The sequence below is a fragment of the Heteronotia binoei genome, chromosome 6 (genome assembly GCF_032191835.1).
Source record: "Heteronotia binoei isolate CCM8104 ecotype False Entrance Well chromosome 6, APGP_CSIRO_Hbin_v1, whole genome shotgun sequence".
In the NCBI taxonomy this organism is placed as follows: Eukaryota; Metazoa; Chordata; class Lepidosauria; order Squamata; family Gekkonidae; genus Heteronotia; species Heteronotia binoei.
In genome coordinates this window covers 135,380,484-135,406,919 of record NC_083228.1, presented here as the reverse complement: position 1 = coordinate 135,406,919, position 26,436 = coordinate 135,380,484, and the positions used below count along the sequence as shown (strand labels likewise).

At 51.7% G+C, this 26,436-nt stretch overlaps 1 protein-coding gene across 9 annotated transcripts in view; it reads left to right on the top strand.

Annotated features, from left to right (window-relative positions):
* EIF4G1 (eukaryotic translation initiation factor 4 gamma 1) overlaps positions 1-26,436 on the top strand; it is a 158,111-nt gene that overhangs the window by 73,014 nt on the left and 58,661 nt on the right. For 8 of the 9 annotated variants that reach the window (XM_060242603.1, XM_060242602.1, XM_060242600.1 and 5 more), the window contains 3 exons: positions 4,217-4,317; positions 19,944-20,036; positions 24,140-24,203. In XM_060242603.1, the coding sequence (XP_060098586.1) occupies positions 4,217-4,317; positions 19,944-20,036; positions 24,140-24,203 (258 nt within the window). Of the gene's footprint in view, positions 1-4,216; positions 4,318-18,125; positions 18,260-19,943; positions 20,037-24,139; positions 24,204-26,436 lie in introns of those variants that run through there. The other variant, XM_060242605.1, reaches the window with a different exon arrangement.

Sequence of the window (26,436 nt, the reverse complement as noted above, 5' to 3'; positions counted from 1 at the left end):
TTTATGCTGATCCTGAAGTGGGGGGAGAGCCTCCAAACCAGGGGATCCCCTGCTCCCACCTGGGGATTGGCAACCCTAGCTCATCCCGATGTCTCATTTCTGACGCTTCTCGAGAGTCTCAAGATGCCTGACGCTCCGGTCATCCCCCTTCCCCCCTCCCCGCCCAGTGCTCACATGCTCACTGTGGCCTGCGGCTATATTTAGCCTGGGCCTGTCCCAGGCGGCTCCGAAACGTGAGCCGCGGCCTCCATCCCACCCCGATCTTGCCGGTCCCCGGGTCTTTATTGCCGAGGCATTGGCAAAAACACATCTGCGCTCCCACCCCCTTCGGAGACAGGTGAGTTCGGCGGGGTCCGTCCCTCTCCCTGCGCGCGGCCTCTTCGGAGCGCCACGATGCGGAACGCAGATGGAGCCCAGACCAGACGATGGGGGCGATGGTATCAGAGGCGTGCGGGCACATCCGAAGCCTGCAGCGCAGCCAGCTCCGGTGCCCCAGCGGCTGAGACGCAGCTAAGGCAGGCGCCGCTTTCTCCCCTGGCAGGGAGCCGACCGGCTCCGGAAGGCAGCATAACTTTCCATGACAGCAGCCTGCCTCGGGCCTGCGTCATGGGCAGCTCGCTGAGTCAGGGCTGGGGAGGGGGGGGGGGAGGCTGGCTGTCACTCCGCAGGTGCCGCTCTGCACTTTCTCCCTGTCAGGTTTATTAGGCCGGATGACTCAGCAGAGCCCCAAACAGGCCCGACCGGTGGGCACTCCAGGCTGTTTTCGGAGGCCCCAGCGGTCTGCCACGTGCAGGCGATCGATCACAAAGCTGGGGCCGGCGTCGTCGTAAGGGTCCTGAACGTCTTGCTGGGGAGAGACACCCCCCTCCGCAGTGGGGCTGGAGGGGAGGAGCTCTTGGAGAAGCTCTCTGCCACTGATTTTTTTTTATCCTTCCCTCCCTCCCTTTCCAGAGTTTTGAGAGCGCTGCTCAGGGGCATGCTTCCTCAGCCAGAGAAATGCTGTTGCGGTGGATGCTTGAGAGTGATCTGTTGCTATTGCTGCTGAGGGTATCCACAGGGCCTGGAAAACAGCGCTCTTCCACCAGGCCTTCAGTTGTGGCAGCGGCCCCAGCCCCTTTCCAGAGAGCTGTTGGACCCCGGACTGATAGGTCATCCCTGTCAAGACAGAGTTTGCCAAACCTGGTTTTAAGTCTAGAAGATTAGGGAAGAATCCGTCCCGTCCCCCCCCCCCCAAATGAATGCTTGTCTCCCTCTCCTCTTTGAGCTGCATTTGGTATGGGTTGTTTGTCTTCCCATCTCTATGGTCAATGTTATAGGTTTGCCAACCTCCAGGCGGCACCTGGAGATCTCCTGCTTTCACACTTGCTCTCCAGAAGATAGGGACCGCTTCCCCTGGAGAAAGTGGCAACTTTGGAGGGTAGTCTCGGCGGTGCTATACCCTACGGAGGTCCCTCCCCAAACTCTGCCCTCCCCATGCTCCACCCCCAAAGTCTCCAGGGATTTCCCAGCCTAGAGCTGGCAACCCTCTTTTCTGGCCTCAACCCTCCTAGAGGACCCTGAACTCACAGTGTCGTGGTCTAAGCATCAGAGTGGCTCTAGCGTCTCCTCTTGCTGGCCATTTAGGTGATGCTTTTCGACTTCTGTCAAGCTCCTCATTTAGCATTTACAGAGGAGGACAAGTGAGGGAGCAGCCTTGATTGGGGGCAGGGGGGTTATTCTGTAAGCTGGTGCTGATGCTCTATCAAAAGTTGTGGATAGCAAGGTGGGATGGTGAAGTTTAAGAACACAAGGGGAGAGCCATATTGGATCAGGCCAAAGGTCCACCCAGTCCAACAGTCTGTGTCACACAGTGGCCAAAACCCAGGTACCAGCAGGAGGTCCACCAGCGGGGCCAGAACTCTAGAAGCCTTCCCGCTGTTGCCCCCCAAGCACCTAGAAAACAGCATCACTGCCCCAGACAGAGTGTTCTGTGTGTACCTTCTGGCTAATAGCCCCTGAAGGACCTCTGCTCTGTATAAGAACGTGAGAGAAGCCATGTTGGATCAGGCCAGTGGCCCATCCAGTCCAACACTCTGTGTCACATAAGAACATAAGAGAAGCCATGTTGGATCAGGCCAATGGCCCATCCAGTCCAACAGTCTGTCACACAGTGGCCAAAACCCAGGTGCCATCAGGAGGTCCACCAGTTAATAGTCACTCATAGACCTCTGCTTTGTGCGTTTATCCAGTCCCCTCTTGAAGCTGTCTATGCTAGTAGCTACCCCCACTTCCTGTGGCAATTCCAATACTGTCTCTGCAGAGGAACCTTGATTGTAAAATGTTCACTCCATATCAAGCCGGTTTAAAAAAATGTAAATTCTTAGCAGCCGAGCTTCCTAACCATTTTGTCTAAATGTTCCTTGTGTGTGTGTGTGTTAAATGCCAGTCAGGTTGCTTCCTCCCATTTTCCCGGGCCTGTGCTAGGCGGCGTCTTCAGGTGCCGCAAAGCTCTTTGCTTTTTGGATTGCAAACAGCAGAAATTCCTTGTCTGGGATTTGCTCTGGAAAGGTCAGAGTCTCTGCTCCCTTTCTTCTTTCTGGAACTTTCCACCACGCACGGTTCTGGTGCATGAAGTTTAAAATATGTCCTCATCCCATAGGGAGGACAGGGGCAGGGTCACATGTGTGCAAGGAGGGAAGTAAGGCTGTGAAAGATGTAGAGCAGGGGTGTCAAACTCATTTGTTATGAGGGCTGGATCTGACGTTAACGAGACCTTGTTGGGCTGGGCCATGTGTGTACCTATTTAAGATTTGGTAGCAGAGATATAAATTTTATTTAAAAAAAAACACAAACATTTTTTTTTAAACTTAAAACATGCTTGAAATGTTAGCACTCATTGGTCTTAAAGATGCTTCCTTTGTATGTCTCCCATGGGAACCAGGGAACTGGGCAAAGGAAGCTCTGGCTCTTTCCTCCCTTCCCCAGGGAACTGGGAGGTGGAGGAGCCTCAGCCAGTAGAAGCAAGAAAAGCTTGGCTCAGAAGTAGCTCTGCTGTGTGATTGAGAGAGCCCGACAAAGCAAGCTATTCCTCCCCAAGGGAGGAGCCTCAGCCAATGGAGAAAATAGAAGTTTTGCTCCGTAGCTCCTGTGCGATTGAGCAAGCCTTGCAAAGCAAGCTGTTTTGCAGAAGGAAGCAAGAGAGAGGGAGAAGGAAGCCGATGACAGCCAGTTGCTTGGGAGCTTGATAGGAGCCCTTTGGGGGCCTAATTCGGCCCTTGAATTGCATGTTTGATACCCCTGATGTAGAGAATGTATTAATGATAAAAGAGGCCCTGGAGCTGTTGGCTTCCCGCTTCTGGAAGCAAAGAGAACATAAGAGAAGCCTGGTTGGATCAGGCCGAAGGCTCATCTGGTCAAACACTGTCACACAGTGGCCAAACCCCAGGTGCCCTCAGAAGGTCCACCAGCAGTGCCAGAACTTCAGAAGCCATCCCACTGTGGCCCCCCCCCCCCAAGCACCAAGAATACAGAGCATCACTGCCCCAGACAGAGTGTTCCATCTGTGCCTTGTGGCTAATAGCCACTGATGGATCTCTGCTCCAGATATTTATCCAAGAGTTGAAGCCCTTCGGTGTGGCTGTCTGTTGTGGAAAGGCATTGTGGGAAGAGAAGTGTTGCAAGCCCACAGCATTCTGGGAAATCTGGCTCAACACCACAATACATCAGCCCCCCTCTCTCTAGTTCTCCGCTTCAGCACCGCTGCCGATTTTAGCCAGCTGCAAGTGGGGGGCTTTCCTCGATCCAAGCTGGAGCGGCTTGAAGCCTCCAAACCGGGGCGGCCTCCTGGTGTGGGGAAGTGCGGTGGCTTAGGGACTCCAAGTCTCATGGCGTAGGAATGCTGAGGTGTTGCCCGTGGAACCGGTTGGTCTAGTTTCAGGCATTCCCGGCTGGGGATCTAGTCAATCGTGCCTGTTGGGAGCTTCCTACTCGGGGAGCTGCTGCCGAGATTCCCGAAGCGGAGGGGGCGAGAATCTTTTCCCAAGGAAAGAAGCAGCATTTCCTCACTTGGCTGCTCCGTTCAGGGGGTGGGCTGCGCGGCACAGCTCGGCCGTCACCCTCGCAGGATGCTCTGAACGACTGAACGAAAGCCTCAGCCTGCCCCGCGCGTGAGATGTGCCTCTCGGAATTCTGGAACTGGTAGTTCCTTAACTTTCCCCCCCTCCTTTTGCCTCCTCAGCCGGTGCCTATTATCCCACCCAGGGCGTACAGCAGTTCCCTGCTGCTCAAGTCATGCTGAACCAGCAGCCGCCAATCCCACCAAAGCGAGAACGCAAGACGGTAAGAGGGGGGGCGGGGAGCAGGGGCGCGCGTGTGAGAATTCGCGTTTCAGTTGTGCATAACGTTCATTTCCCTAGATTCAGGTGGATAGCCGTTTGGTTCTGAAGCAACAGAAGAAAGCTTGAGTCCAATGGCACCTTGAAGATAGCTGAAGAAGTCTGCATGGCCACAAAAGCTTACACCAGGGGTGGCCAGACTTGCTTTAAGAGCCACATAGAATAAACCTCAGATGTTTGACGGCCGCAAGACTTGAATGTCAGACGTTTGAGAGCCGCAAGGAAGGGAAGGAAGGAAACTTCAAATGTGTGGTTCAAGCTGGCTAATAAGGCAGGGGGGCGCTTTGAGAGCCACACTGTGTGTGAAAGAGTTTGGCTGCCCTTGGCAGAATTAAACTCCGTTGGTCTTAAAGGTGCCACTGGATTCAAGCTTTGCTCTTTATTTTCCTGAATTGGGTGATGGATCTCTCCCTTTGTCTCTTTATTTGTACCTGGCAGTGCCCTCTCTGGTTTATGTGAAGCTTGGGGGGGGGGGGCGGGGGTGGAAATGCCAGCCGTTGTGGTTACTCAGAACTCTTCTGAATTCCGCCCCTCAGATTCCAATAACTTTTCTTCCGGTGTTATTATTTGCGTGTTTGTGCTCCGGGAGATGTGACTGAGAGCCAGTTTGGTGTAGCGGTAAAGTGTGCAGACTCTAATCTGGGAGAACTGGGTTTCATTCCCCAACTCCTCTGCATGCCATCAGCTGGGTGACCTTGGGTTGGTGGCAGTTCTTGCAAGAGCGCCTCTCTCAAGACCTCTCTCAGCCCCGCCTACCTCACAGCGTGTCTGTTGTGGGGAGAGGAAGGGAAAGGAGACGTAAGCCACTCTGAGTGAAAGGTGGGGGTATAAATCCAATCTCTTTGTCGTCCTTCTTGAAAGGGCATATTTTGTAGGCCCGTACAGTATTCATATGTCCCATAAGGGAAGGTGTCATTATAAAAGACAAAAGATGGTTTTTCTCACAGATGCTCAAAGGGTCAGTGCAAGGAGTGATTCCTTCTCCCCTTCCAAAATTGTGGTGTTTAAATGCCAGGGAAAGTCCATATGTGAACTGTGAAGCTTACACGTTGTATATTACAAGGTCCCCACTTAAAATCTTCGGCCTCTCTAGTTTAAAGGCGTTTGACTCTGTATGCAAAAGCTGTGGAAATCCTGCCCTTCTGTCCCAGCACATTGGCTGAGCGTTCCTTCTTCACCTTTCAAGCCCTGTTGCATTCAAACATATATGAACATATGAAGCTGCCTTATACTGAATCAGACCCTCGGTCCATCAAAGTCAGTCTTGTCTGCTCAGACTGGCAGCAGCTCTCCAGGGTCTCAAGCTGAGGTTTTTCACGCCTATTTGCCTGGACCCTTTTTAGTTGGAGATGCCAGGGATTGAACCTGGGACCTTCTGCTTACCAAGCCGATGCTCTACCACTGAGCCACCATCCCTCCCTCTATTTCTTCCCACTTCTAGAGCAGTCAGTTTCTGCTTCTTTCCGACCTGCTCGCTTCTACTGAATGGATTTTAATGACTTGGAGTTGTTCTAGCGACGTGAGCCCAGGCAGGCCGGAAACGTTATAAATGCATAGGAGGTTTGCTGCCGTGTCGAGCAGGTAGTAAGAAGGCTCACGTAGGGCCGCTTCTTGTGTTCAGCTGAACGGTACCCAAGCTGCCCAGGGAGGACCCTGGGACGATTGCGAGCATGTAAAATGGGTGCTGTTCTACCAAACGTCATTCCTGCAGCCACTCCACAAATGTTCGGAGACACTGAACACAAGCTTAGGTCAGAGGTTACGGGGAGGAGCGGGGCCTCCGTGAAAGAGACCCTGCTTTGCGTGCGGAAGGTCCCAGGTTCCGTCCTCAGCATCTCTAGTCAAAGGATTGGGTAGGAGGCAGTGTTCCCTCTAAGCTGCGTTAGCGTGAGCGAGCTCACAGATTCTTAGCCTCCAGCTCACGCATTTTTGCCTTAGCTCAGGAAGGATGACCCCAGAGCACACTAATTGATGCAGTAGCTCACAACTTTTATTTATTTATTTCGATTTATATCCCGCCCTACCCCACCGAAGCGGGCTCAGGGCGGCTCACAACGCAAAAATTCTAACAAAGAAATCAAGAATTAAAATACGTTAATAATTTACACGATAAAATAAACACAACTCGCCAGCGTGCTATCCTACAGTCTTCCTTAAAATATTCAGATGTTCAGATTGCCCGGTCAGTTGTACGCCAACCGGAAGAGGACTGTCTTACAGGCCCTGCGGAACTGCCCAAGGTTCCGCAGGGCCCTCACCTCTTCCGGCAGCTGGTTCCACCAGCAAGGGGCTGTGATCGAAAAAGCCCTGTCCCTAGTTGACTTCAGACGGGCCTCCTTTGGCCCGGGGATTGTAAGGAGATTCTGAGAACCCGATCTCAGTACTCTCTGGGGAACATATGGGGAGAGACGGTCCATAAGGTAGGCAGGTCCTAGGCCATATAGGGCTTTAAAGGTAGTAACCAGCACCTTGTACCGAACTCGGTATTGAATGCCAGTAGCTCACAACTTTGATGCCAGCAGCTCACAAAGTAGAATTTTTGCTCACGAGACTCTGCAGCTTAGAGGGAACGTTGGTAGCAGGTGATATGAAAGACCCCAGCCTGAGACCCTGGAGAGCTGCTGCCCGTCCGTTTACTCCAATCAGGATAAAGCAGCTTCTTTTAGGGAAGGGCTCAGTGGAAGAGGATTTGCCGTACATGCAGAAGATCCCAGGTTCAGTCCTTGGCATCTCCAGTTGGACGGGTCACGGGTGTAGGTGATGTGAAGAGACCTCTGCCCGAGTCCCTGGAGAGCCGCTGCCAATCTGAGTAGACAATACTGACTTTGATGACCAGTGGTCTGATTCAGTATGATACCTTCATATGCGTGTGGATGTCTTTGTTTCGTGTGTTCTGGGGTGGGGCTCGCTCACAGTGTTGAAAATACGTTCCAGGACTGAGCTGGCACAAAAGAATTCCTGGTTTGGTGCTCTTGACCCAACCGAGATGTACATGGGGGCAACACCCCCCTCCCTGTTTGAATATATCAATAAATGCACTGAAGGAGGGGCACTTTGGTGTAGTGGTTAAGTGTGCAGACTCTTATCTGGGAGAACCGGATTAGATTCCCCACTCCTCCACTTGCAGCTGCTGGAATGGTCATAGTTCTCACAGAACTGTCCTTGAAAGGGCAGCTTCTGTGAGAGCTCTCTCAGCCTCACCTACCTCACAGTGTATCTGTTGTGGGAGAGGAAGGAAAGGAGATTGTGACCTCTCTGAGACTCTGGAATTCAGAGTGAAGGGCAGACTCTTATCTGGGAGAACCAGGTTTGATTCCCCACTCCCCCACTTGCAGCTGCTGGAATGGCCTTGGGTCAGCCATAGCTCTCGCAGGAGTTGTCCTTGAAAAGGCAGCTTCAGGGAGAGCTCTCACAGCCCCTCCCACCTCACAGGGTGTCTGTTGTTGGGGGGGAAGGTAAAGGAGATTGTAAGCTACTTTGAGATTCAGAGTATAGGGTGGTGTATAAATTCTTCTCCTCCTCCTCTCCCTCCTCCCATGGTCAGTCAGAGTCAGTCTTGTCTACTCTGACTGGCAGCCGCTCTTCAGGGTCTCGGGCAGAGGTCTTTTGTGTCACCTTCTAGCTAGTTCTTTGAACTGAGGATTGCTGAGGATTGAACCTGGGACTTTCTGCATGCCAAGCAGAGGCTTTTCCACCAAGCCATGACACCTCCCTAGAAAGATACACAGGAAGTTGCCTTATGCTCGATCAGACAATCGCTCCATCAAAGTCAGTATTGCCTACTTGGAATGGCAGTAATTCACTGTGGTCTCGGGTGGAGGCCTTTCCCATCACCTGCAACCTGGCCCTTTTAACGTGAGATGCCAGGGATTGAATTTGGGATTTTTGGCATGCCAAGCAGATGCTCTGCCACTGAGCCACCTCCCTTCCTCCTAGTTAGGGGTCCAGTTTGGTGTAGTGGTGAAGTGTGCGGACTCTTGTCTGGGAGAACCGGGTTTGATTCCCCACTCCTCCACTTGCACCTGCTGGAATGGCCTTGGGTCAGCCATAGCTCTCGCAGGAGTTGTAACCTTGAAAGGGCAGCTGCTGGGAGAGCTCTCTCAGCCCCACCTACCTCACAGGGTGTCTGTCTCCAGAGAGCCATTTTGGTGTAGTGGTGAAGTGTGCGGACTCTTGTCTGGGAGAACCGGGTTTGATTTCCCCCTCCTCCACTTGCACCTGCTGGAATGGCCTTGGGTCAGCCATAGCTCTGGCAGAGGTGGTCCTTGAAAGGACAGCTGCTGTGAGAGCCCTCTCAGCCCCACCCACCTCACAGGGTGTCTGTTGTTGAAGGGGGTGGGGAAGGTAAAGGAGATTGTGACTGCTCTGAGATTCAGAGTATAGGGCAGGATATAAATCCAATATCATCTCCTCCTTTTTCTTCTTCACTGTGTCCCCATAAGGCCACCCGATCTCCTCTGGGGTTATCTGTAGGCACCTGCACAGAGATCCTTAAACCTGTTGTCTTCTTAACAGAATCCTGGCTTTCCTGATCTCCCAGCAGTGTGGTGAGCTTTAAAACGCTGGCTGCCTGTTGAGTACCGCTGTTTGCCTCCCTGCAAGGACTCACGGCTGTGTTTTTGGCAGGATGGGGAAGGGGCCCACCTCCGTGCGTGTTTGTGCAGTTGCTGGCCGAGGAGAGTGTGGCAACAGAGGGAGGGTCAGAGTTCAGCAGGGGACGAAAGTCCGGAATGTGGCCTCGCCCAGAATCTGGCATTGAGAATTGTCAGTAGGAGTGAGCTCGGAGCCGCAGGTAGGCAGGAAAACTCCCGCGGCCCAGTTTGCACGCTACAGCGTACTTCTGCACCATCCGGTTTGCTGCCGCTCTGGTAATGTGGAGAAAGCTACCAGGTGAGAGGCGGGCGAGTGACGTGCGGCTCCTTTGAAAGAAAAAGCGTTGGGCGTAGGATGCTTTGGCAGGCACATCCTCTTTCCGGAACCACTCCCTGCACTTAGGTCAGAGGGCTGCAGCCTTCCAAGAAAGAAGGGGCCCTGGAGCAAGTTGCGTAATTGGCAGAGCCAGCTTGGTTGTGGCACCTTCATGGTGGAACTCATGAGGAACTCGCAGGGACAGCTCTGTCTTTCTGTTTCAGAGTGCCTTTTTAGAAATGGACTCGTTCTTTCCAGTGTAGGGTTGCCAGCTCTTGAGCTGGGAAGCTCCTGGAGATTTAGGGGTGGGTAGAGTCTCGAGAGGAACCTCAGCAGGGTACGGTGGCATACAGGCCACTCCCCCAAGGTAGCCATTTTCTCCAGGGGGAGCTCATCAGTATAGCCTGGAGAGCAGATTCCACCTGGAGGTTTGGCAACCCTGCTGGGGTGCTTAGGAGCACGGTTTGGTTTCTGTAGAGAGAATTGTAATCCGGTTTGTTAATGCAACGCTGCTGTTGGCCATTCCATAGCCTCATTGGATCATTGTTTTGTAATATGTTAAGTTTTTATGTTTTGAGAGGTATCATAAGAACATCAGAAGAGCCCTGCTGGATCAGACCAGTGGTCCATCTAATCCAGCATCATGTCTCACACAGTGGCCAACTAATTCCTCTGGAGGGCCAACAACAGGGCAGAGAGGCCGAGGCCTTCATAAGAACATCAGAAGAGCCTTGCTGGATCAGACCAGTAGTCTATCTAGTCCAGCATCATGTCTCACACAGTGGCCAACTAGTTCCTCTGGAGGGCCAGCGACAGGGCAGAGAAGCCAAGGCCTTCATAGGAACATCAGAAGAGCCTTGCTGGATCAGACCAGTGGTCCATCTAGTCCAGCATCATGTCTTACACAGTGGCCAACTAGTTCCTCTGGAGGACCAACAACAGGGCAGAGAGGCCGAGGCCTTCATAAGAACATCAGAAGAGCCCTGCTGGATCAGACCAGCGGTCCATCTAGTCCAGCATCCTGTCTCACACACTGGCCAACTAGTTCCTCTGGAGGGCCAACAACAGGGCAGAGAGGCCGAGGCCTTCATAGGAACATCAGAAGAGCCCTGCTGGGTCAGACCAGGGGTCCATCTAGTCCAGCATCATGTCTCACATAGTGGCCAACTAGTTCCTCTGGAGGGCCACAATAGGGCAGAGAGGCTGAGGCCTTCATAAGAACATCAGAAGAGCCTTGCTGGATCAGACCAGTGGTCCATCTAGTCCAGCATCATGTCTCACACAGTGGCCAACTAGTTCCTCTGGAGGGCCAGCAACAGGGTAGAAAGGCCGAGGCCTTCATAAGAACATCAGAAGAGCCTTGCTGGATCAGACCAGGGGTCCATCTAGTCCAGCATCCTGTCTCACACAGTGGCCAGCCAGTTCCTCTGGAGGACCAACAACAGGACAGAGAGGCTGAGGCTATCCTCCGATGTTGCCTCCTGGCTTTACGATTCAAAGACTTAGTGCCTCTGAATGTGGAGGGTTCCCCTCTTTACGGCTTTTAGTAATTGATTGTCTAATCACATTTCCAAGCTGTTTATTCCTGAGGATAGTTTCAGAAGCCGATCTGTGTTGGTCTGCAATAGAACAGCTAGATTCAAGTCCAGGAGAACTTTAGAGACCTGCGAGGTTCTTTGGGGTTCTAAGCTTTTCAAGAATCAGAAGTCCCTTCATCAGGTACATGTCAGAATGAAGGTATCCAAGTCCTTAACTCAGGTACTTTGAGAGCTCTGCAAGTCTCAGTGTTGAGAAATAGTTATTACAGAAAACGACATTCCCAGTGGCACGTGGGAGGCCATACCAAACCCATGTCATCAGTAGGGAAATAGATTGACAGCACTTCTGCCCCTCCCTGCAGGTTTGTGTTTTATGTGCTTAGATGTTGCATGACGTGCATTGATGCTCCCCCAATCCCTTTGGCTGTGAGGCTTGGGCATCTCCTCCCCTGTCTACACCAGCACAGAGCATAGGGCTAATCTTTGCATACAGTGGAATGGGTGAGAGAACGATCCGGACGTTTCACTTCCAGCTAGAATTGGCGCAATCTGCCCCCTCAGGATTCTCCTGAGGGCAGAAACTCATCTTTGTATGTAACAGCGACGTGTGGCCCCCATCTTTGGATATCTAAACCTGCAGCTCGGGGCCAACAGTGACGCTAAACAGATTTTTTTCTGTAAACTTGGGAAACTCCTCAAGTTTACAGAAATTCTGAAATCGTAGCAAAAATATATTAGGGGGGGAATCTCCAGGCTGATGCTGTATTGAGGGGGTTGGACTAGATGGCCCGTATGGCCCCTTCCAACTCTGCGGTTTTATGATTCTGTGAATTCCCCCCACTATAAAAAAGCCAGGCTGCAAGGTGAGTGGTGGGGCATACAGTTGTGCAAGCTTGGCGATGGAGGTGGGTGGGATCCCCCACCCGTTGTAGTGCCTAAATTAGAAGGTGCAGCCGTTGTCCTTTCAAATGGCCGTGGCATATCCTGGTCCAGGAACTGCCTTGCGCATGCGTAGGAAAGAATGAGGTTTGGAAGAAATGCACACGCCCCACATTCACTGTGGATCTCACTGTGCTGTCGGGGCTGGCAGGGAAAGAGGGGATTAGGTGCTGGCTGAAAACCTGGTCTTGTCTGCCTCTTGTGTTTGCCTCTGGAACGATTGCAGCTATTAGGGTTGAAGAAGTTGAGGCGGGCACGTTGTGTTAGCCCAGGGGTGGCCAACCTGCAGCTCAGGAGCCACATGCGACTCTTCCACACATATTATGTGGCTCTCGAAGCCCCCACCACACTTGTCGGCTGCATTTAAAGTTAAAGTTGCTTTCTTTCCCCTTCCCTCCATCTATTTTCCTTCCTTCCTGCCTCCCTCCCTCCATCCATCTGTCTTGTGGCTCTCAAACATCTGACCAATGTTCCCTCTAAGCTGCAGAGTCTTGTGAGCAAAAATTCTACATTGTGAGCTACTGGCATTAAAGTCGTGAACTACTGAATAGATTATTGTGTTCTGGGGTCATCTTTCCTTAGCTAAGACAAAAAGGTGTGAGCCGGAGGCTAAAAAAATCTGTGAGCTAGCTCACGCTAACTCGGCTTAGATGGAAGGCCGCATCTGACATCCATGTCTTGCAGCTCTCAGACATCTGACATTGACTCTACGTGGCTTCTACATGAAGCAAGTTTGGCAACCGCGGTGTTAGCCCCTTTAAAGAAAACCGCTGGCACTTGTGTGTGGCGTCTCACAGCTCAGTTTGCGTCGTGTGGTCATCTCTGTGTTCTCCGCCTACCGTTGAGGCAGCCACGTAAATACAAGACCGGCACTTAAGGCTATGTAAGATTTGTATCAAGCTTTGACCCCGGTTTTATACATGCAAATAAATGTAGTCAAAGGTTGGCTACTCCCTTCCCCCTCCGCTAATATGCAGAGAGTTGGTTAGAACCATTCTTGGCTACTGGCAGCAGTGTTTGTCTCCCAGGATAAGGGGCTGATCTTGCCAGCCGGGCGATGTTTGAGGTCACGTTCCCCCCCCCCCCCCTTTGGTCGTTCTGGCACAGCGACGTTGCATTTGCTGCTTTGCAGTCAGGGCCACGTCAGGCTTGGCCCCTTGTGGGCTGCCGGTGAGAATGTGCCGAGTCATGGCTGAGAGGCTCGGCAGGCTTCTGCAGCATCTGGCCTTCCTTGGCTCAGGCCAATTGAGAGGTTGTAAATCATATGAATGTATGAAGCTGCCTTCTACTGAATCAGACCCTGGGTCCATCCAAGTCAGTATTGTCTTCTCAGACTGGCAGCGGCTCTCCAGGGTCTCCAGCTGAGGTTTTTCATGCCTACTTGCCTGGACCCTTTTTAGTTGGAGATGCCGGGGATTGAACCTGGGACCTTCTGCTTACCAAGCAGATGCTCTACCACTGAGCCACCGTCCTTCCCCTAAATCCATATGAACCTATGAAGCTGCCTTCTACTGAATCAGACCCTCAAAGGTCCATCAAAGTCAGTATTGTCTACTCAGACTGGCAGCAGCTCTCCAGGGTCTCAGGCTGAGGTTTTTCATGCCTACTTGCCTGGACCCTTTTGAGTTGGAGATGCCGGGGATTGAACCTGGGACTGTCTGCTTACCAAGCAGATGCTCTACCCCTGAACCACCCTCCCTCCCCAAATCTGCTTGGATACCTGTGCCAGGAACTACCTGTGTGTGGTCATGACCTGAGCATGTGCCTCTCAATTTGGAGGTTCCCTAGTAGCCATTGATAGACTCGCCCTCTACAAATCTATCCCCTTCTAGAGCTCTTTATTCCTGTGGCCGTTGCTGCATCGTGTGGCAGTGAATTCCACATCTTAATCACTCCCAGTGTAGAGCGGTATTTCCTCTTGTCCGTTCTGAACCTACTGCCCGTCAGCTCCTTGGGATGCCTTCTGCCCGTAGATCCAGAATGTCACCGCCTGTCAGTGGTGCCATGAATTGAAAGCTGGACTTGGACCCGGGTTTGAGTGGTGGCGCAAAAACTCCTGCAAATTTGAAGCTTGTTAGATAGGGTTGCCGACTCCGACTCAAGAAATGTCTGGGGTCTTCAGGGGTGGAGCCAGGAGACTTTGGGGGTGGAGCCAGGAGACTTTTGGGGGTGGAGCCAGGAGACTTTTGGGAGTGGAGCCAGGAGACTTTTGGGAGTGGAGCCAGGAGACTTTTGGGAGTGGAGCCAGGAGACTTTTGCGAGTGGAGCCAGGAGACTTTGAGGGTGGAGCCAGGATACTTTGAGGGTGGAGCCAGGAGACTTTTGGGGGTGGAGCCAGGAGACTTTTGGGGGTGGAGCCAGGAGACTTTGGGGTGGAGCCAGGAGACTTTGGGGGTGGAGCCAGGAGCAGGGGTGTGACAAGCATGATTGAACTCCAAAGGGAGTTCTGGGAATCATATTTAAAGGGACTGTGCTCTTTTTAAATGGCTTCCTTCCATAGGAAATAATGGAGCATAGAGGCACCATCTTTGGTGACTTGTAGAATAGGACCCCCTGGTCCAATCTTTTCGAAACTTGGGGGTGTTTTGAGGAGAGGCACCAGATGCTATTGCTGCAAATTTGGTGCCTTTACCTTAAAAAAACAGGCCCTCCCAGAGCCCCAGATACCCGCAGATAAATTCTCCATTATACCATATGGGAATCGGTCTCCATCGGGAATAATGCCCAGCAGATATTTCCCTCCCTGCCCTCCTCCCCACTTTCTGATAACCCTGAAGCAAGGGGAGGGCCTCCAAACCTGGGGAGATCCCCAGGTTTGGAGGCCCTCCCCTGCTCCCAACTGGGGATTGGCAACCCTCTCGTTAGACCTGTTGGGGTTGAGTATAAATTAGCTTCTCTGGTGTTCAGATTTGAATGGCAGAAGCTGCTGGGAAGTTGTTCTTGACAGGCGCTCTGTGGGTAAGAGTCTTCCCGGCATCCTAAATTGCTTGGGAAGCCCTGCTGATCTAGAGCCGCTCCTCACTTCACGCGGCAACCGGTTCTGCTGTTCGTTTCTGTTGCAAGCAGCAAAATGGAGGTGGGGCAGGAGTCCTGTCCTTAAAACAGGAGGAGCCTCAGTTGATTGTCACTTAGTAAAATTGGATCGGCACGGACAAAAGGAATGCAGAATACACTCATGGAATTTGCTGCCGTGACATGTAGCCATGACCCTGAGCTGACCGGTATATCGTACCTATCAGTCATCATAGTTCAGTGCAAAAGCTGTATATCTCCCAAGGGTCTGGTCTCTTTGTGTATCGTCTTCCTGTTGCACCCTGCTCTTCCTGTCTGGCATTTTTGTCCAGCTTAGACGATTACCCCCTCCTCCGTTTTGTCCTCCCAACCACCTTGGGAATAGGGTTCCAACTCTGGGTTCAGAAATTCCAGGGGATTTGGGAGTGGAGCCGTGGTGGGGGGGATATCAGTGGAGTACAATGCCATAGACCCCGCCCTCCAAATCCCACCCTTGAGGCCATTGATCCCACCTTATGTCATGAACCTCTGTCTATCTGTAACGCCGTCGAAGTCGGGTCCCACTTAGAAGCCCGTATAGTTTGGATAAAGATCCGATGGAAATGCGATCCAGTACCTGGAAACGTGTCATCTTTTGGCTTTGGGAACTCTGCATGAACAAGGGTCTACTCCTTAAGAAACTTTGGAAGCATAGATATTGATCGGAGAAGAGGTAACTTTTGCAGGGGCGAGACCTACATATTTGTGGGTTTCAGATACCTTTCGGTTTTGATTATTGGGACTTTTGTATACAAGCACATATTGTTTTACATTTTGGATATATGTCAGCATTGTCTGCTTAATGGTTTTGGACCACAAACCATCTCATACTAACCCCCCAAAAAGGAGGGGATGTGTGCAAGAGACTGAACATAAACTTGATAGTTGATAAAGACTTTATTGTGTGTATCTGTATAGTGGTCTTAAAAGTGACTTTTTTTCCCTTTGTTGACCTATACGCTATCATCCCCTTCCCCCCTTCTTAATTTTTTGGCTGTTTTTCTCCAGGGAAACTGATATCTCGAGTTTGGGGAGCAGTTGTAATTTTGGGAGATCTCCAGACCTCGCCTGGAGTCTTGCGACCCCAGGGCTTTTTTTTTGTAGCAGGAACTCCTTTGCATATTAGGCCACGCACCCCTGATGTAGCCAGTCCTCCAAGAGCTTACAGGGCTATTGTTACAGGGCCTACTGTCAGCTCCAGGAGGATTGGCTACATCAGGGAGGTGTGGCCTAATATGCAAAGGAGTTCCTGTTGCAAAATAAGCCCTGGGCAGCCCTATCTGTGAGGTAGGTTAGGTTCAGAGAAGATGACTGGCTTAAGGTCACCTAGTGAATGTCATGTCAGAACGGGAATCTAAACCCAGGTCCCCCTCATCGCAGTCTCACACTTAGCAGTGCCTCCCGTACTTCCTGTTCTGACCAAAGGCTGTCTTAAAGCCACATGTCGCAAAGGACAGAAGAAATCTGAATTTTGTTCTTTAACCGTTCCGGGAGCGTGCGAGGGGATTGAAGCTGTGTGTCAAGTGCACGTCGTTGTGGGGATCTGGCGTACAGATGCAGTAGTCCGAGCACATCCTCTCAATCAGTATCGGAGACTGAATTGCTGTTTTGATGCCTTAACCTGCAGGGTGAAATGGGACGAGGGTTTTGTTGTATCGCTCGTGATGCAGCTCGTAGCTGCCTCGTGGAGAGAAACTCTCACATGGTCTTGTTTGGATCTGAAGAAGTATGCTTGCGCATGAAAGCTTGTATTTTAAATGAAACTTCGTTGGCCTTTAAAGGTGCCGCTGGACTCAGTGTTTTTATTCCACGAGGCTGTGAGAGTCACGGGTTGAGGATGCATGCTCAAGATGACTTGCCTGTGAGCTGTATGCAGTGTTCTGCCCTGCTACACAACACTGTACCCTGCAGAGTGGGAATGTTGACCAGGCATCTGCGTCAGCGTCTCTGGGCAGCTGTGCCTTAAGACTGCAAACATTTCCATTTTGACTTCGGGAGTGTCTGTGGGCCTAGTGGTGGAGCATCTGCTTGGCATGGAGAAGGTCCCAGGTTCTGTCCCCGCCATCTCCAGTTCCAAAAGACCAAGGCGGTAGGCGTTGTGAAAATCCTCCACCTTGGGACCCTGGAGAGCCACTGCCAGTTTGAGTAGGTAAATACTCAGGAAAGGAAGCGCCTCTGCTTGGCATGCAAAAGGTCCCAAGTTCGATCCCCGGGTATCTGTGGTTAAAAAAGACCAGGCAAGTCAGTGACGTGAAAGACCTCTGCGTGAGATGCTGGAGAGCTGCTAGCGGTCTGACTAGGCAACACTGAACTTGATCCCCTCTCGAAGCTGGCAATGCTTGCAGCCGCCGCCACCTCCTGCAGCAGTGAATTTCACTTGCTAATCACCCTTTGGGTGAAGAGGGACTCCCTTTTATCTATTCTAACCCAACTGCTCAGCAATTTCATTGAGTGCTCACAAGTTCTTGTATTGTGACAAGGGGAGAAAAGTTCTTTCTCTGCCTTCTCTATCCCATGCATCATCTTGTCAACCTTGATCATGTCGCCCCTCACCCCAAGCTAAAGAGCCCCCCAAGCGTTTTAACCTTTCTTCATAGGGAAAGTGTCCCGACCTGTTAATCATTCTAGTTGCCCTTTTCTGGACTTTTTTCTGGTGCTACCTTTTTTGAGGTGCGGTGACCAGAATTGTACACAGTACTCCCAATGAGGCCTTACACGTACAACAGACAGGAAGATGGTAGCCTCTTATGCCCGTAGAGCCTTTAGTACCCACTCCACCTAAGAGCAAAGCTAGCCAATGAGCGTGTGCCTCTCCCAAGGCATTGTGACATGAGCTGGCTCACATCAGAATGCGTGGGCCATCCTATTGGGAAAGGGGGGTTGGGGCTGTGGCGTTGGAGGGGAAGGTGAAGGGGGAACAGTGAACATCTGGTTCTCCTCTGGTGCTCTGCTCCGCCAGGGCACCAAGACCTTCTCCCTTGGCTGCAGTGCCGAGCCCAAGATCGGAGCAGGGGCTCTTCGCCGACGTTGCCTGGCCCGACTTTGTTGGTCCAGCTGCTGCATCCGGGCCTGCCCAACAAGAGCTCGCTTGTGACCTCATCAGCTGCTGCTAAGGACCTGCCTCTCCCTGGCTTTCACCCCTCGCCTCCAGCAGCGAGCCTGCCACCCTCCCTGGGCGCTCAGGGCCAGGAGGAAGAGCGGCTGCTCCCTCCTGGCCTCGGCCCTGCGGTAGGGGCGGGAGGCAGGGAAGAAGGCGGAGCCAGGGAAGTTCACTGATCCGGGGGGCAAGATGGTAGCCAGCTTCCGTGCAGCGCGCTCCTTGTCATGGGCGGTGTGAGGTCTCTGCCGAGCACGAGTCGTCGTAGGGTGTGCGCAGGCCCCCGCGCGGAGAACCACCGAAAGCTGAGCAGACCCACTCCCTGCTGTCCGCCTCCCACGTTCCCAGAACCTGTAAGATTTTTTTAGGTGGGGGGGAGCTGGGGAATGCAAGGGTGGCTCCCAGGCCTCGGATTCAGCAGGAGCTCACAGGAGCACACCTCCTGAACCTTTCTGAGGGTTCCCCCTCCTCCTCCCCACCTACCTACCTTGTCCATTGAATAGTAGTTGCAGCTGCACAACGATCCCTGGATTAGGAGAGCAGGCAGCCAGCCAGCCACCAGGGGCTTTGCCACGCCCCCATCAGCCCTCATTAACCCCTGGAGAAGCCTGCACCACCCTTTCTCCACTTTTAAGTTTTTGGGCGGCGGGTGGCTTGCTGGCCTTTTGACTGTGGAGGGGGGCGGCCCAGGAGAGCCCCAGGCGAGCAAGGCCTGCTTGAGCTGGTTGGCTCTTAAGTCAGCCCTAGCAGGCCTCGCTCACCCGGGGCTCTCCTTTCTTGCATTAGGTTGCTTTTGGCTGGGGAGGGGCATATGCTAATGAGATTTTCTACAAAATGACCCCTGGTGGTTCCACACACATGGAGATGGCTCTAAAAGGGGACCAGACAACTCCACGGAGGATAGGCCTGTTAAGGGCCACCTAGTCCCAAGATTACTCCTTTTGGATGCCCAATCTAGCCCAGTCTCATCAGATCTCAGGAGTTAATTGGGGTCAGCCCTGGTCATTATTTGGATAGGAAACCACCAGGGAAACCCACACAGGTTCAGGCAATAAGAAACCATCTTTGTTCGTCTGTTGCCTTAAAATTTCATAAGCTAAGCAAGGTGGCCCTGATTAGTGCTTGCATGGGAGACCAGCATGGAAGTTTGGAGTTGGTATACGGAGGAAGGCATTGGCAAGCCACCTCTGTTCCTGTCTTGCCTCGAAAACGCTGCAGGGTCACTGTTAGTCAGTTGCAAATTCGGTGGCTCTTTCCACTACCGGGCCTGCGATTGCTAAATGGAACTTCCGTGTTCAGAGGCAGTGTTCTGTGGAGAGCCGGTCTGGTGCAGTGGTTACGTGTGCGGACTCTTTATCTGGGTTTGATTCCCTACTCTTCCACTTGCAGCTGCTGGAATGGCCTTGGGTCAGCCATAGCTCTCACAGGAATTGTCCTTGAAAGGGCAGCTGCTGGGAGAGCCCACTCAGCCCTACCCACCTCACAGGGTGTCTGTAGTGGAGGAAGAAGATATAGGAGATTGTGAGCCGCTCGGAGTCTCTGATTCAGAGAGAAGGGTGGGGTATAAATCTGCAGTCGTTTTCTGAGAGAGCCAGTTTGGTGTAGTGATTAAGTGTGCGGACTCTTATCTGGGAGAACCGGGTTTGATTCCCCAGTCCTCCACTTGCACCTGCTGGAATGGCCTTGGGTCAGCCATAGCTCTGGCAGAGGTTGTCCTTGAAAGGGCAGCTGCTGTGAGAGTCCTCTCAGCCCCACCCACCTCACAGGGTGTCTGTTGTGGGGGAGGGAGATAAAGGAGATTGTGAGCCGCTCCGAGACTCTTTGAGTGGAGGGCGGAATATAAATCCAATGTCGTCTTCTGCAGTATGCTGGGGACAAGGATGAGTGGTTGATTTTCTGTAAGCTGTGTTGTCCCTTTTGTGCTTCTCTCAAGGAGAAGTCGTGGCTAGGGACCAAATCCACGAAGCACACAGGTTCCCTTTATTCATCCTGCTAACAACAGGTATCTCTCTCTCTCTTTCTTCCATGGACTAGCAGATCCGGATACGAGATCCGAATCAGGGTGGCAAGGATATCACAGAGGAAATAATGTCTGGCGCTAGAACTTCCTCCACCCCCACTCCTCCGCAGGTAACTGATGTTCCTTCATTTCGGATCTTCTTTTTCAGCGTTTTAAGCCTTTTCGTATGTTTCAGGCATGCAAACCCTGTAGGCCTTTTTCTGAAATTTAGAAGTCATGGCGGAGGTGGGCGTTCTTCGGCTAATTCACACTTGTCAGTTTTTCCTGTATGGAAGACCTTACAGCCCGTCCTTAGGACCAAGCTCACGCACGGTGGTTATCTAACCTGGCAGGTTACTTTTGCGATCCCTGCAGCCATAGAGTCCAGAAAGAAGATTTCTGCAGATGTGGAAATGGTGCATTCTAGTCCACCGAGTGTTTCCCCACATGATCACGAGCCATGGAGAAACCTCAGCTTTTCTTACAATGTGGGAAGCTGCGTGACCCAGACTCCTGTCTTTCCATGCCTTTCAGCACTTTATTTTGAAGCACTGTGGAAAATACCCCGGCCTTAACTTTTTTCCTTTCCCTCAGCTGGAGAGAGAGCCAGTTTGGTGTCGTGGTTAAGTACGCGGACTCTTTTCTGGGAGAACTGGGTTTGATTCCCCACTCCTCCATTTGCAGCTGGTGGAATGGCCTTGGATCAACCATAGCTCTCGTAGAAGAAGACGACAACATTGGATTTATATTCCGCCCTCCACTCAAGAGTCTCAAAGCGGCTCACAATCTCCTTTATCTTCCTCCCCCACAACAAACAAACTGTAAGGTGGGTGGGGCTGAGAGGACTCTCACAGCAGCTGCCCTTTCAAGGACAAGCTCTGTGATAACTATGGTGACCCAAGGCCATTCCAGCAGGTGCAAGTGGAGGAGTGGGGAATCAAACCCGGCTCTACCAGATAAGAGTCTGCACGCTTAACCACTACACCAAACAGAATGTCATGTTTGGAGGACCCCTGTAATCCCAGTTTTTGTGTAGTGTAGAGCCAGTTTGGTGTAGTGGTTAAGTGATTCCCCACTCCTCCTCTTGCAGCTGCTAGAATGGCCTTGGGTCAGCCATAGCTCTCGTAGGAGTTGTCCTTGAAAGGGCAGTTTCTGGGAGAGCTCTCTCAGCCCCACCTTCCTCACAGGGTGTCTGTTGCGGGAGGAGGAAAGGTAAAGGAGATGGTAAGCTGCTCTGAGACTCTGGGATTCAGAGAGTAGGACGGGGTAAAAAACCAATACCTTCTTCTTCATATCTTCTCTAGTTGTTTTCCGTGGGTGTCTTGCATTCAAGGCACATAAGCCGACTTGAACCACGAGGAAGTGTGCGGGGGGGTGGTATAAATGGTTCCCTAAATAAATAAGAACGTCTTCGTCCTGCACTTCTGGTCTGCCTTCGAATCTAAAGCATAGCCCGTTTCCCCCAAGGGCCCCACACCTTGCAAAGTGTGTCTGCGACCGCAATGGTTTGATCTCTAACCCCTGCAGTTGTTCAGGCAGCCTCTCAGTCATACATTAGATTCTCGCCACAGATGTATCCCCTGTGTCTTTGCACAGAGTTGGGGGGGGGGAGAGGAGTATGAACTGCTTTTGTACACTGCAGACCCTTTCCTGGAAGAGACGGAGGGGAGGCTGCTTGCAGCTCAGAGCTTGTTAGAAAGCCGTCCTTCCGGGCAGAGGGTGGTGGACGCGGCCAGAGCGTGTTTGGCACCGGCTGTTTATTTGCACTGGTCTGTAAATATTAAGTCTGCTTACTGTTTAGACTTCTAAAGGTAACAGACGGCTGCAGAGAGACAACCCCCTCCCCCCAAAGAAAGCAGCAAAGCCGTACGGAGGGGCCTAAAAGCAAAAGGGACACATCAAATTAGGCATTTAAAAAGAAATTGGGAGGCCCTTAAGGGAAGCCTTTGACAGTGAAGCTGCATGTTGCCAATGAAAAGTGAGGAGAAATTAACCTGGTGAGTCTTCTTTTTTTGGGGGGTGGGGGGGAGACTCTGTAAGAAAGGAGGTAAGGATTCGGCAGTGCATATTTCTGCTGATGGAAGTAGATTGGGAAGGGGCTGTGGCTCAGTGGCAGAACTTCTGCTTGTCACACAGAAAGTCGTGGGTTCAGTCCCCGGCATTTCCACCGAAAAAGGGACCAGGCAGTAGGTGAAGTGAAAGACCTCAGCCTGAGACTCTGGAGAGCCACTGGCCAGTGTGAGTGGACAATACTGACCAGAGCCAGTTTGATGTAGTGGTTAAGTGCGCAGACTCTTACCTGGGAGAACTGGGTTTGATTCCCCACTCCTCCACTTGCAGCTGCTGGAATGGCCTTGGGTCAGCTTTAGCTCTCGCAGAGCTGTCCTTGAAAGGGCAGCTTCTGGGATAGCTCTCTCAGACCCACCTACCTCACAGAGTGTGTGTCTTAGGGGAAGAAGATATAGGAGATTGTAAGCCTCTCCAAGACTCAGAGAGAAGGGTGGGGTATAAATATACGGTCTTCTTCTTCTACCTTAAGGGACCCAGCATCTGATTCAGTAGTGTGTTCCCTTCCCCAGCTAGCCAGAGTTATGGACGCCTCTCCCTTTGGGGTCTTTGAAGAAGGATCTTTCGGTGTCATCACGCTAAACTTTGGAGATAAGCTTAGCATCTCCAAGGCCCAGTGTGAGCCAAGGAGGGAGTCGTCCTCTTTTCCCAATTCTGGCCCCGCTCCCATCCTTCTCTATTTTATCCTCACAACACCCTTGTAAGGTAGGTTAGGCCAGGAGAACATGGTGAGCCTGAGTTCCGTTGCCAAGCTTCCGGGGCAAAAGTGGGGATTCGAACCTGGGGTCTCAGAGATCCTGGTCTTGCATTCTTAATTGCTGCACCACCGTGGCTCTTACATTCTTGCCCAAGAGCTTTAAAAAAGGTCAAGGTAGTCCCCTGTGCAAGCACCAGTCGTTTCCGACTCTGGAGTGATGTTGCTTTCGCAATGTTTTCACGGCAGACCTTTTACGGGGTGGTTTGCCACTGCCTTCCCCAGTCATCTACACTTCCCCCCCCCCCCCAGCAAGCTGGGTCCTCGTTTGACCGACCTCAGAAGGATGGAAGGTTGAGTCAACCTCGAGTCGGCTACCTGAACCAGCTTCCGCTAGGATCGAACTCAGGTCACGAGCAGAGGGCTCCGACTGCAGTACTGCAGCTTTACCACTCTGCACCACGGGGCTCTTTGACAAGAGCTTAAACCTCACTATTTACTCTTCCGTTCACTCTATTCCAGTCCAAGGGCCAAATTTGTAGATGGAATTTTGTCAGGCCGAAGCGCTTATTCAGTTGAGGGGAAAAAAATTGTATTTTATCTGATATTGATGCTTACATCTCCCTGAAAGTTTCAGTCTTTGCCCTTGCAGCAAAGAAAATTCATGCCAAGGTGGCAATGCGAAGGGATAACCTTTAGATTTACGTCTGCATCTTTATTGCTATTGCCATTGTATTGCATCTACTGTTACACCCTTGTTATACCTTACACAATACTTTTTATAAGAACATAAGTTGTTGTTAGCCGCCCTGAGCCGCCTAGCCGGGGAGGGCGGGATAGAAATAAAAGTTATTATTATTATTATTATTATTATTATTATTATTAACATAAGAGAAGCCATGTTGGATCAGGCCAATGGCCCATCCAGTCCAACACTCTGTATCACACAGTGGCCAAAATTTTTTTGTATGTATGTGTGTGTGTGTGTGTGTATATATATATATACACACACACATATATATACACACTGTGGCTAATAGCCACTGATGGACCTCTGCTCCATATTTTTATCCAATCCCCTCTTGAAGCTGTCTATGCTTGTAGCCGCCGCCACCTCCTGTGGCAGTGAATTCCACATGTTAATCACCCTTTGGGTGAAGTACCTCCTTTTATCCGTTCTAACTCAACTGCTCAGCAATTTCATTGATGTCCATGAGTTATGTTTTAACTTCTAGTTTAGTTTACTTCCCTTTTTCTTGAGATTTCTGTAGATTTGCAACAGCCAATGGCTAATTGCAATAAATGTACTGACTGACTGACAGACAAGAGCTTAAAATGCGCTTCTTGCGACGATCGCATTTGCGCAAATGAAATGGCAACAAGAAAAGGGTTCTAATTTGAGGGGAGGGGGGCGTGGATTCCACTAACGATGACCCGCTGTGCTTAACCGTTCCATCATCTTCACTTTCGCAGGCCGGAAGCGGTCCAGAGCCCCAGGCCAACGGAGAGACACATGTAGCAGTTATAGTTCGGCCAGGTATGATGCCAGGTATTTGGGATGCCTGAACAAGAATAAATTGAGGGCTGTGGATACATTGCTCTGCTAATGCTGGACTGCAGGGTGCTGCGAGAAGCACGATTGCCAGGGGGATGGGAAGGCTGTTTCTGGTTCCTCCTTAGCCGAACACAGCCAGTAACCATGCAGTACATAAGAGCATAAGAAGAGCCATGTTGGATCAGGCCAGTGGCCCATCCGGTCCAACACTGTGTGTTACACACTGGCCAAAAAACCCCAAGTGCCATCAGGAGGTCCACCAGTGAGGCTAGAAGCCTTTCCACTGTGCCCCCCCCCCCAGCACAAGAATACAGAGCATCCCTGCCCCAGACAGAGAGTTCCGATGATACGCTGTGGCTAATAGCCACTGATGGACCTCTGCTCCAGATGCTTATCCAATCCCCTCTTGAAGCCGTCTATGCTTGTAGCCACCACCGCCTCCTATGGCAGTGAATTCCACATGTTAATCACCCTTTGGGCGAAGAAGGACTTCCTTTTATCCGTTCTAACAGTAGCCGAGAAGGGTGCTACTGTCAGTAGCAGAAAAAGGTGGTTTCAGTTTCCGAACCCAGCGTTTGGTTCCAGTTTGTGCTTCCAGCTCGATTTTGGAATCAGGGGTTGGCCCTGATTAGTACTCGGATGCGAGAGCAGCGAGGAAGCCCAGGGGCGGGTGCAGGTAACTGGCAAACCACCTCTGTTCACCTCTTCGCTTGAAAACCGTGCGGATCTGGGAAGCGAAGCGGGGTTGGCCCTGATTAGGCCTGGGAAGGGAGACCACCAAGGAAGTCCCAGGTTGTCTTCAGCAGCAGGCAAATGGGGAAACTGCCTGGGCTCGACCCGCTTGTAGACACCAAGAACAGTCGCAGCAAAGTGGGGAAACGCAAGCGGGTTGCTTGCAAAATTCTTGACAGGCTGAAAGAGGGGTGCAAACTTCTTGATACTCTGCCGAGGGGTGGGGAGAAGGACGCTATTACGCACCTTCGTTGTGGACTGCAATGTTGTTTTGGATATCACTTTATGGGGATTTTTTAAAAAATGTTTTGGAGCACTGAATATTAATCCGCTGACCCCTGGAATTCGTAAGAACATAAGAGAAGCCTTGTTGAACCAGGCTGATTGCCCAGCCAGTCCCACACTCTGTGTCACACAGTGGCCAAAACCCAGGTGCCCTCAGAAGGTCCAGCAGTAGGGCCAGAACTCCAAAAACCCTCCCGTTATTACCCCTCCAAGCGCCAAGAATACAGAGCATCACTGCTCCAGACATAAGGACATAAGAAGCCATGTTGGATCAGGCCAGTGGCCCATCCAGTCCACCACTCTGTGTCACACTGTGGTCAAAACCCAGGTGCCCTCAGGAGGTCCAGCGGCAGGGCCAGAACTCCAAAAACCCTTCCACTATCCCCCCCCCCCCCCCGCAAAAGCACGAAGAATTCAGAGCATTACTGCCCCAGACAGTGTTCCATCTATACCAGCCATCTATAGCCAGTTTGGTGTAGTGGTTAAGTTTGCGGACTCATATCTGGGAGAACCGGGTTTGATTCCCCACTCCTCCACTTGCACCTGCTAGCATGGCCTTGGGTCAGCCCTAGCTCTGGCAGAGGTTGTCCTTGAAAGGGCAGCTGCTGTGAGAGTCCTCTCCAGCCCCACCCACCTCACAGGGTGTTTGTTGTGGGGGAGGAAGGTAAAGGAGATTGTGAGCCACTCTGAGACTCTTCGGAGTGGAGGGTGGGATATAAATTCAATATCTTCTTCTTCTACCATTGATGGACTTCTGCTCCATGTTTCTCCAGTCTCCTCTTGCAGCTGTCTACGCTTGCAGCTGCCAGCACTATAAGAACATAAGAGAAGCCATGTTGGATCCAGTCCCGCACTTTGTGTCACACAGTAGCTAACACCCGGGTGCTCTCAGGAGGTCCACCAGTGGGGCTAGAACCCCAGAAACCCCCCTGTTCTTGTCCCCCAAGCTCCAAGAAGACAGAGTATCACTGCCCCTGACAGAGTGTTCCGTCTGTATCTTGTGGCTGATTGCTACTGATGGAGCTCTGTTCCATGCATTTATCCAATCCCCTCTTGAAGCTGTCGTTAGCTTGTCTGCTTGAAAGTTAGCTTCTCTACTTGTTGACTACTTCAGGTGTAGAGCCACATTGGTCGGCAGTAGGACAGCACCGTAGAGACCAGAAGCACCTTGGAGACCAAGATTTCCCAGGTATACGCT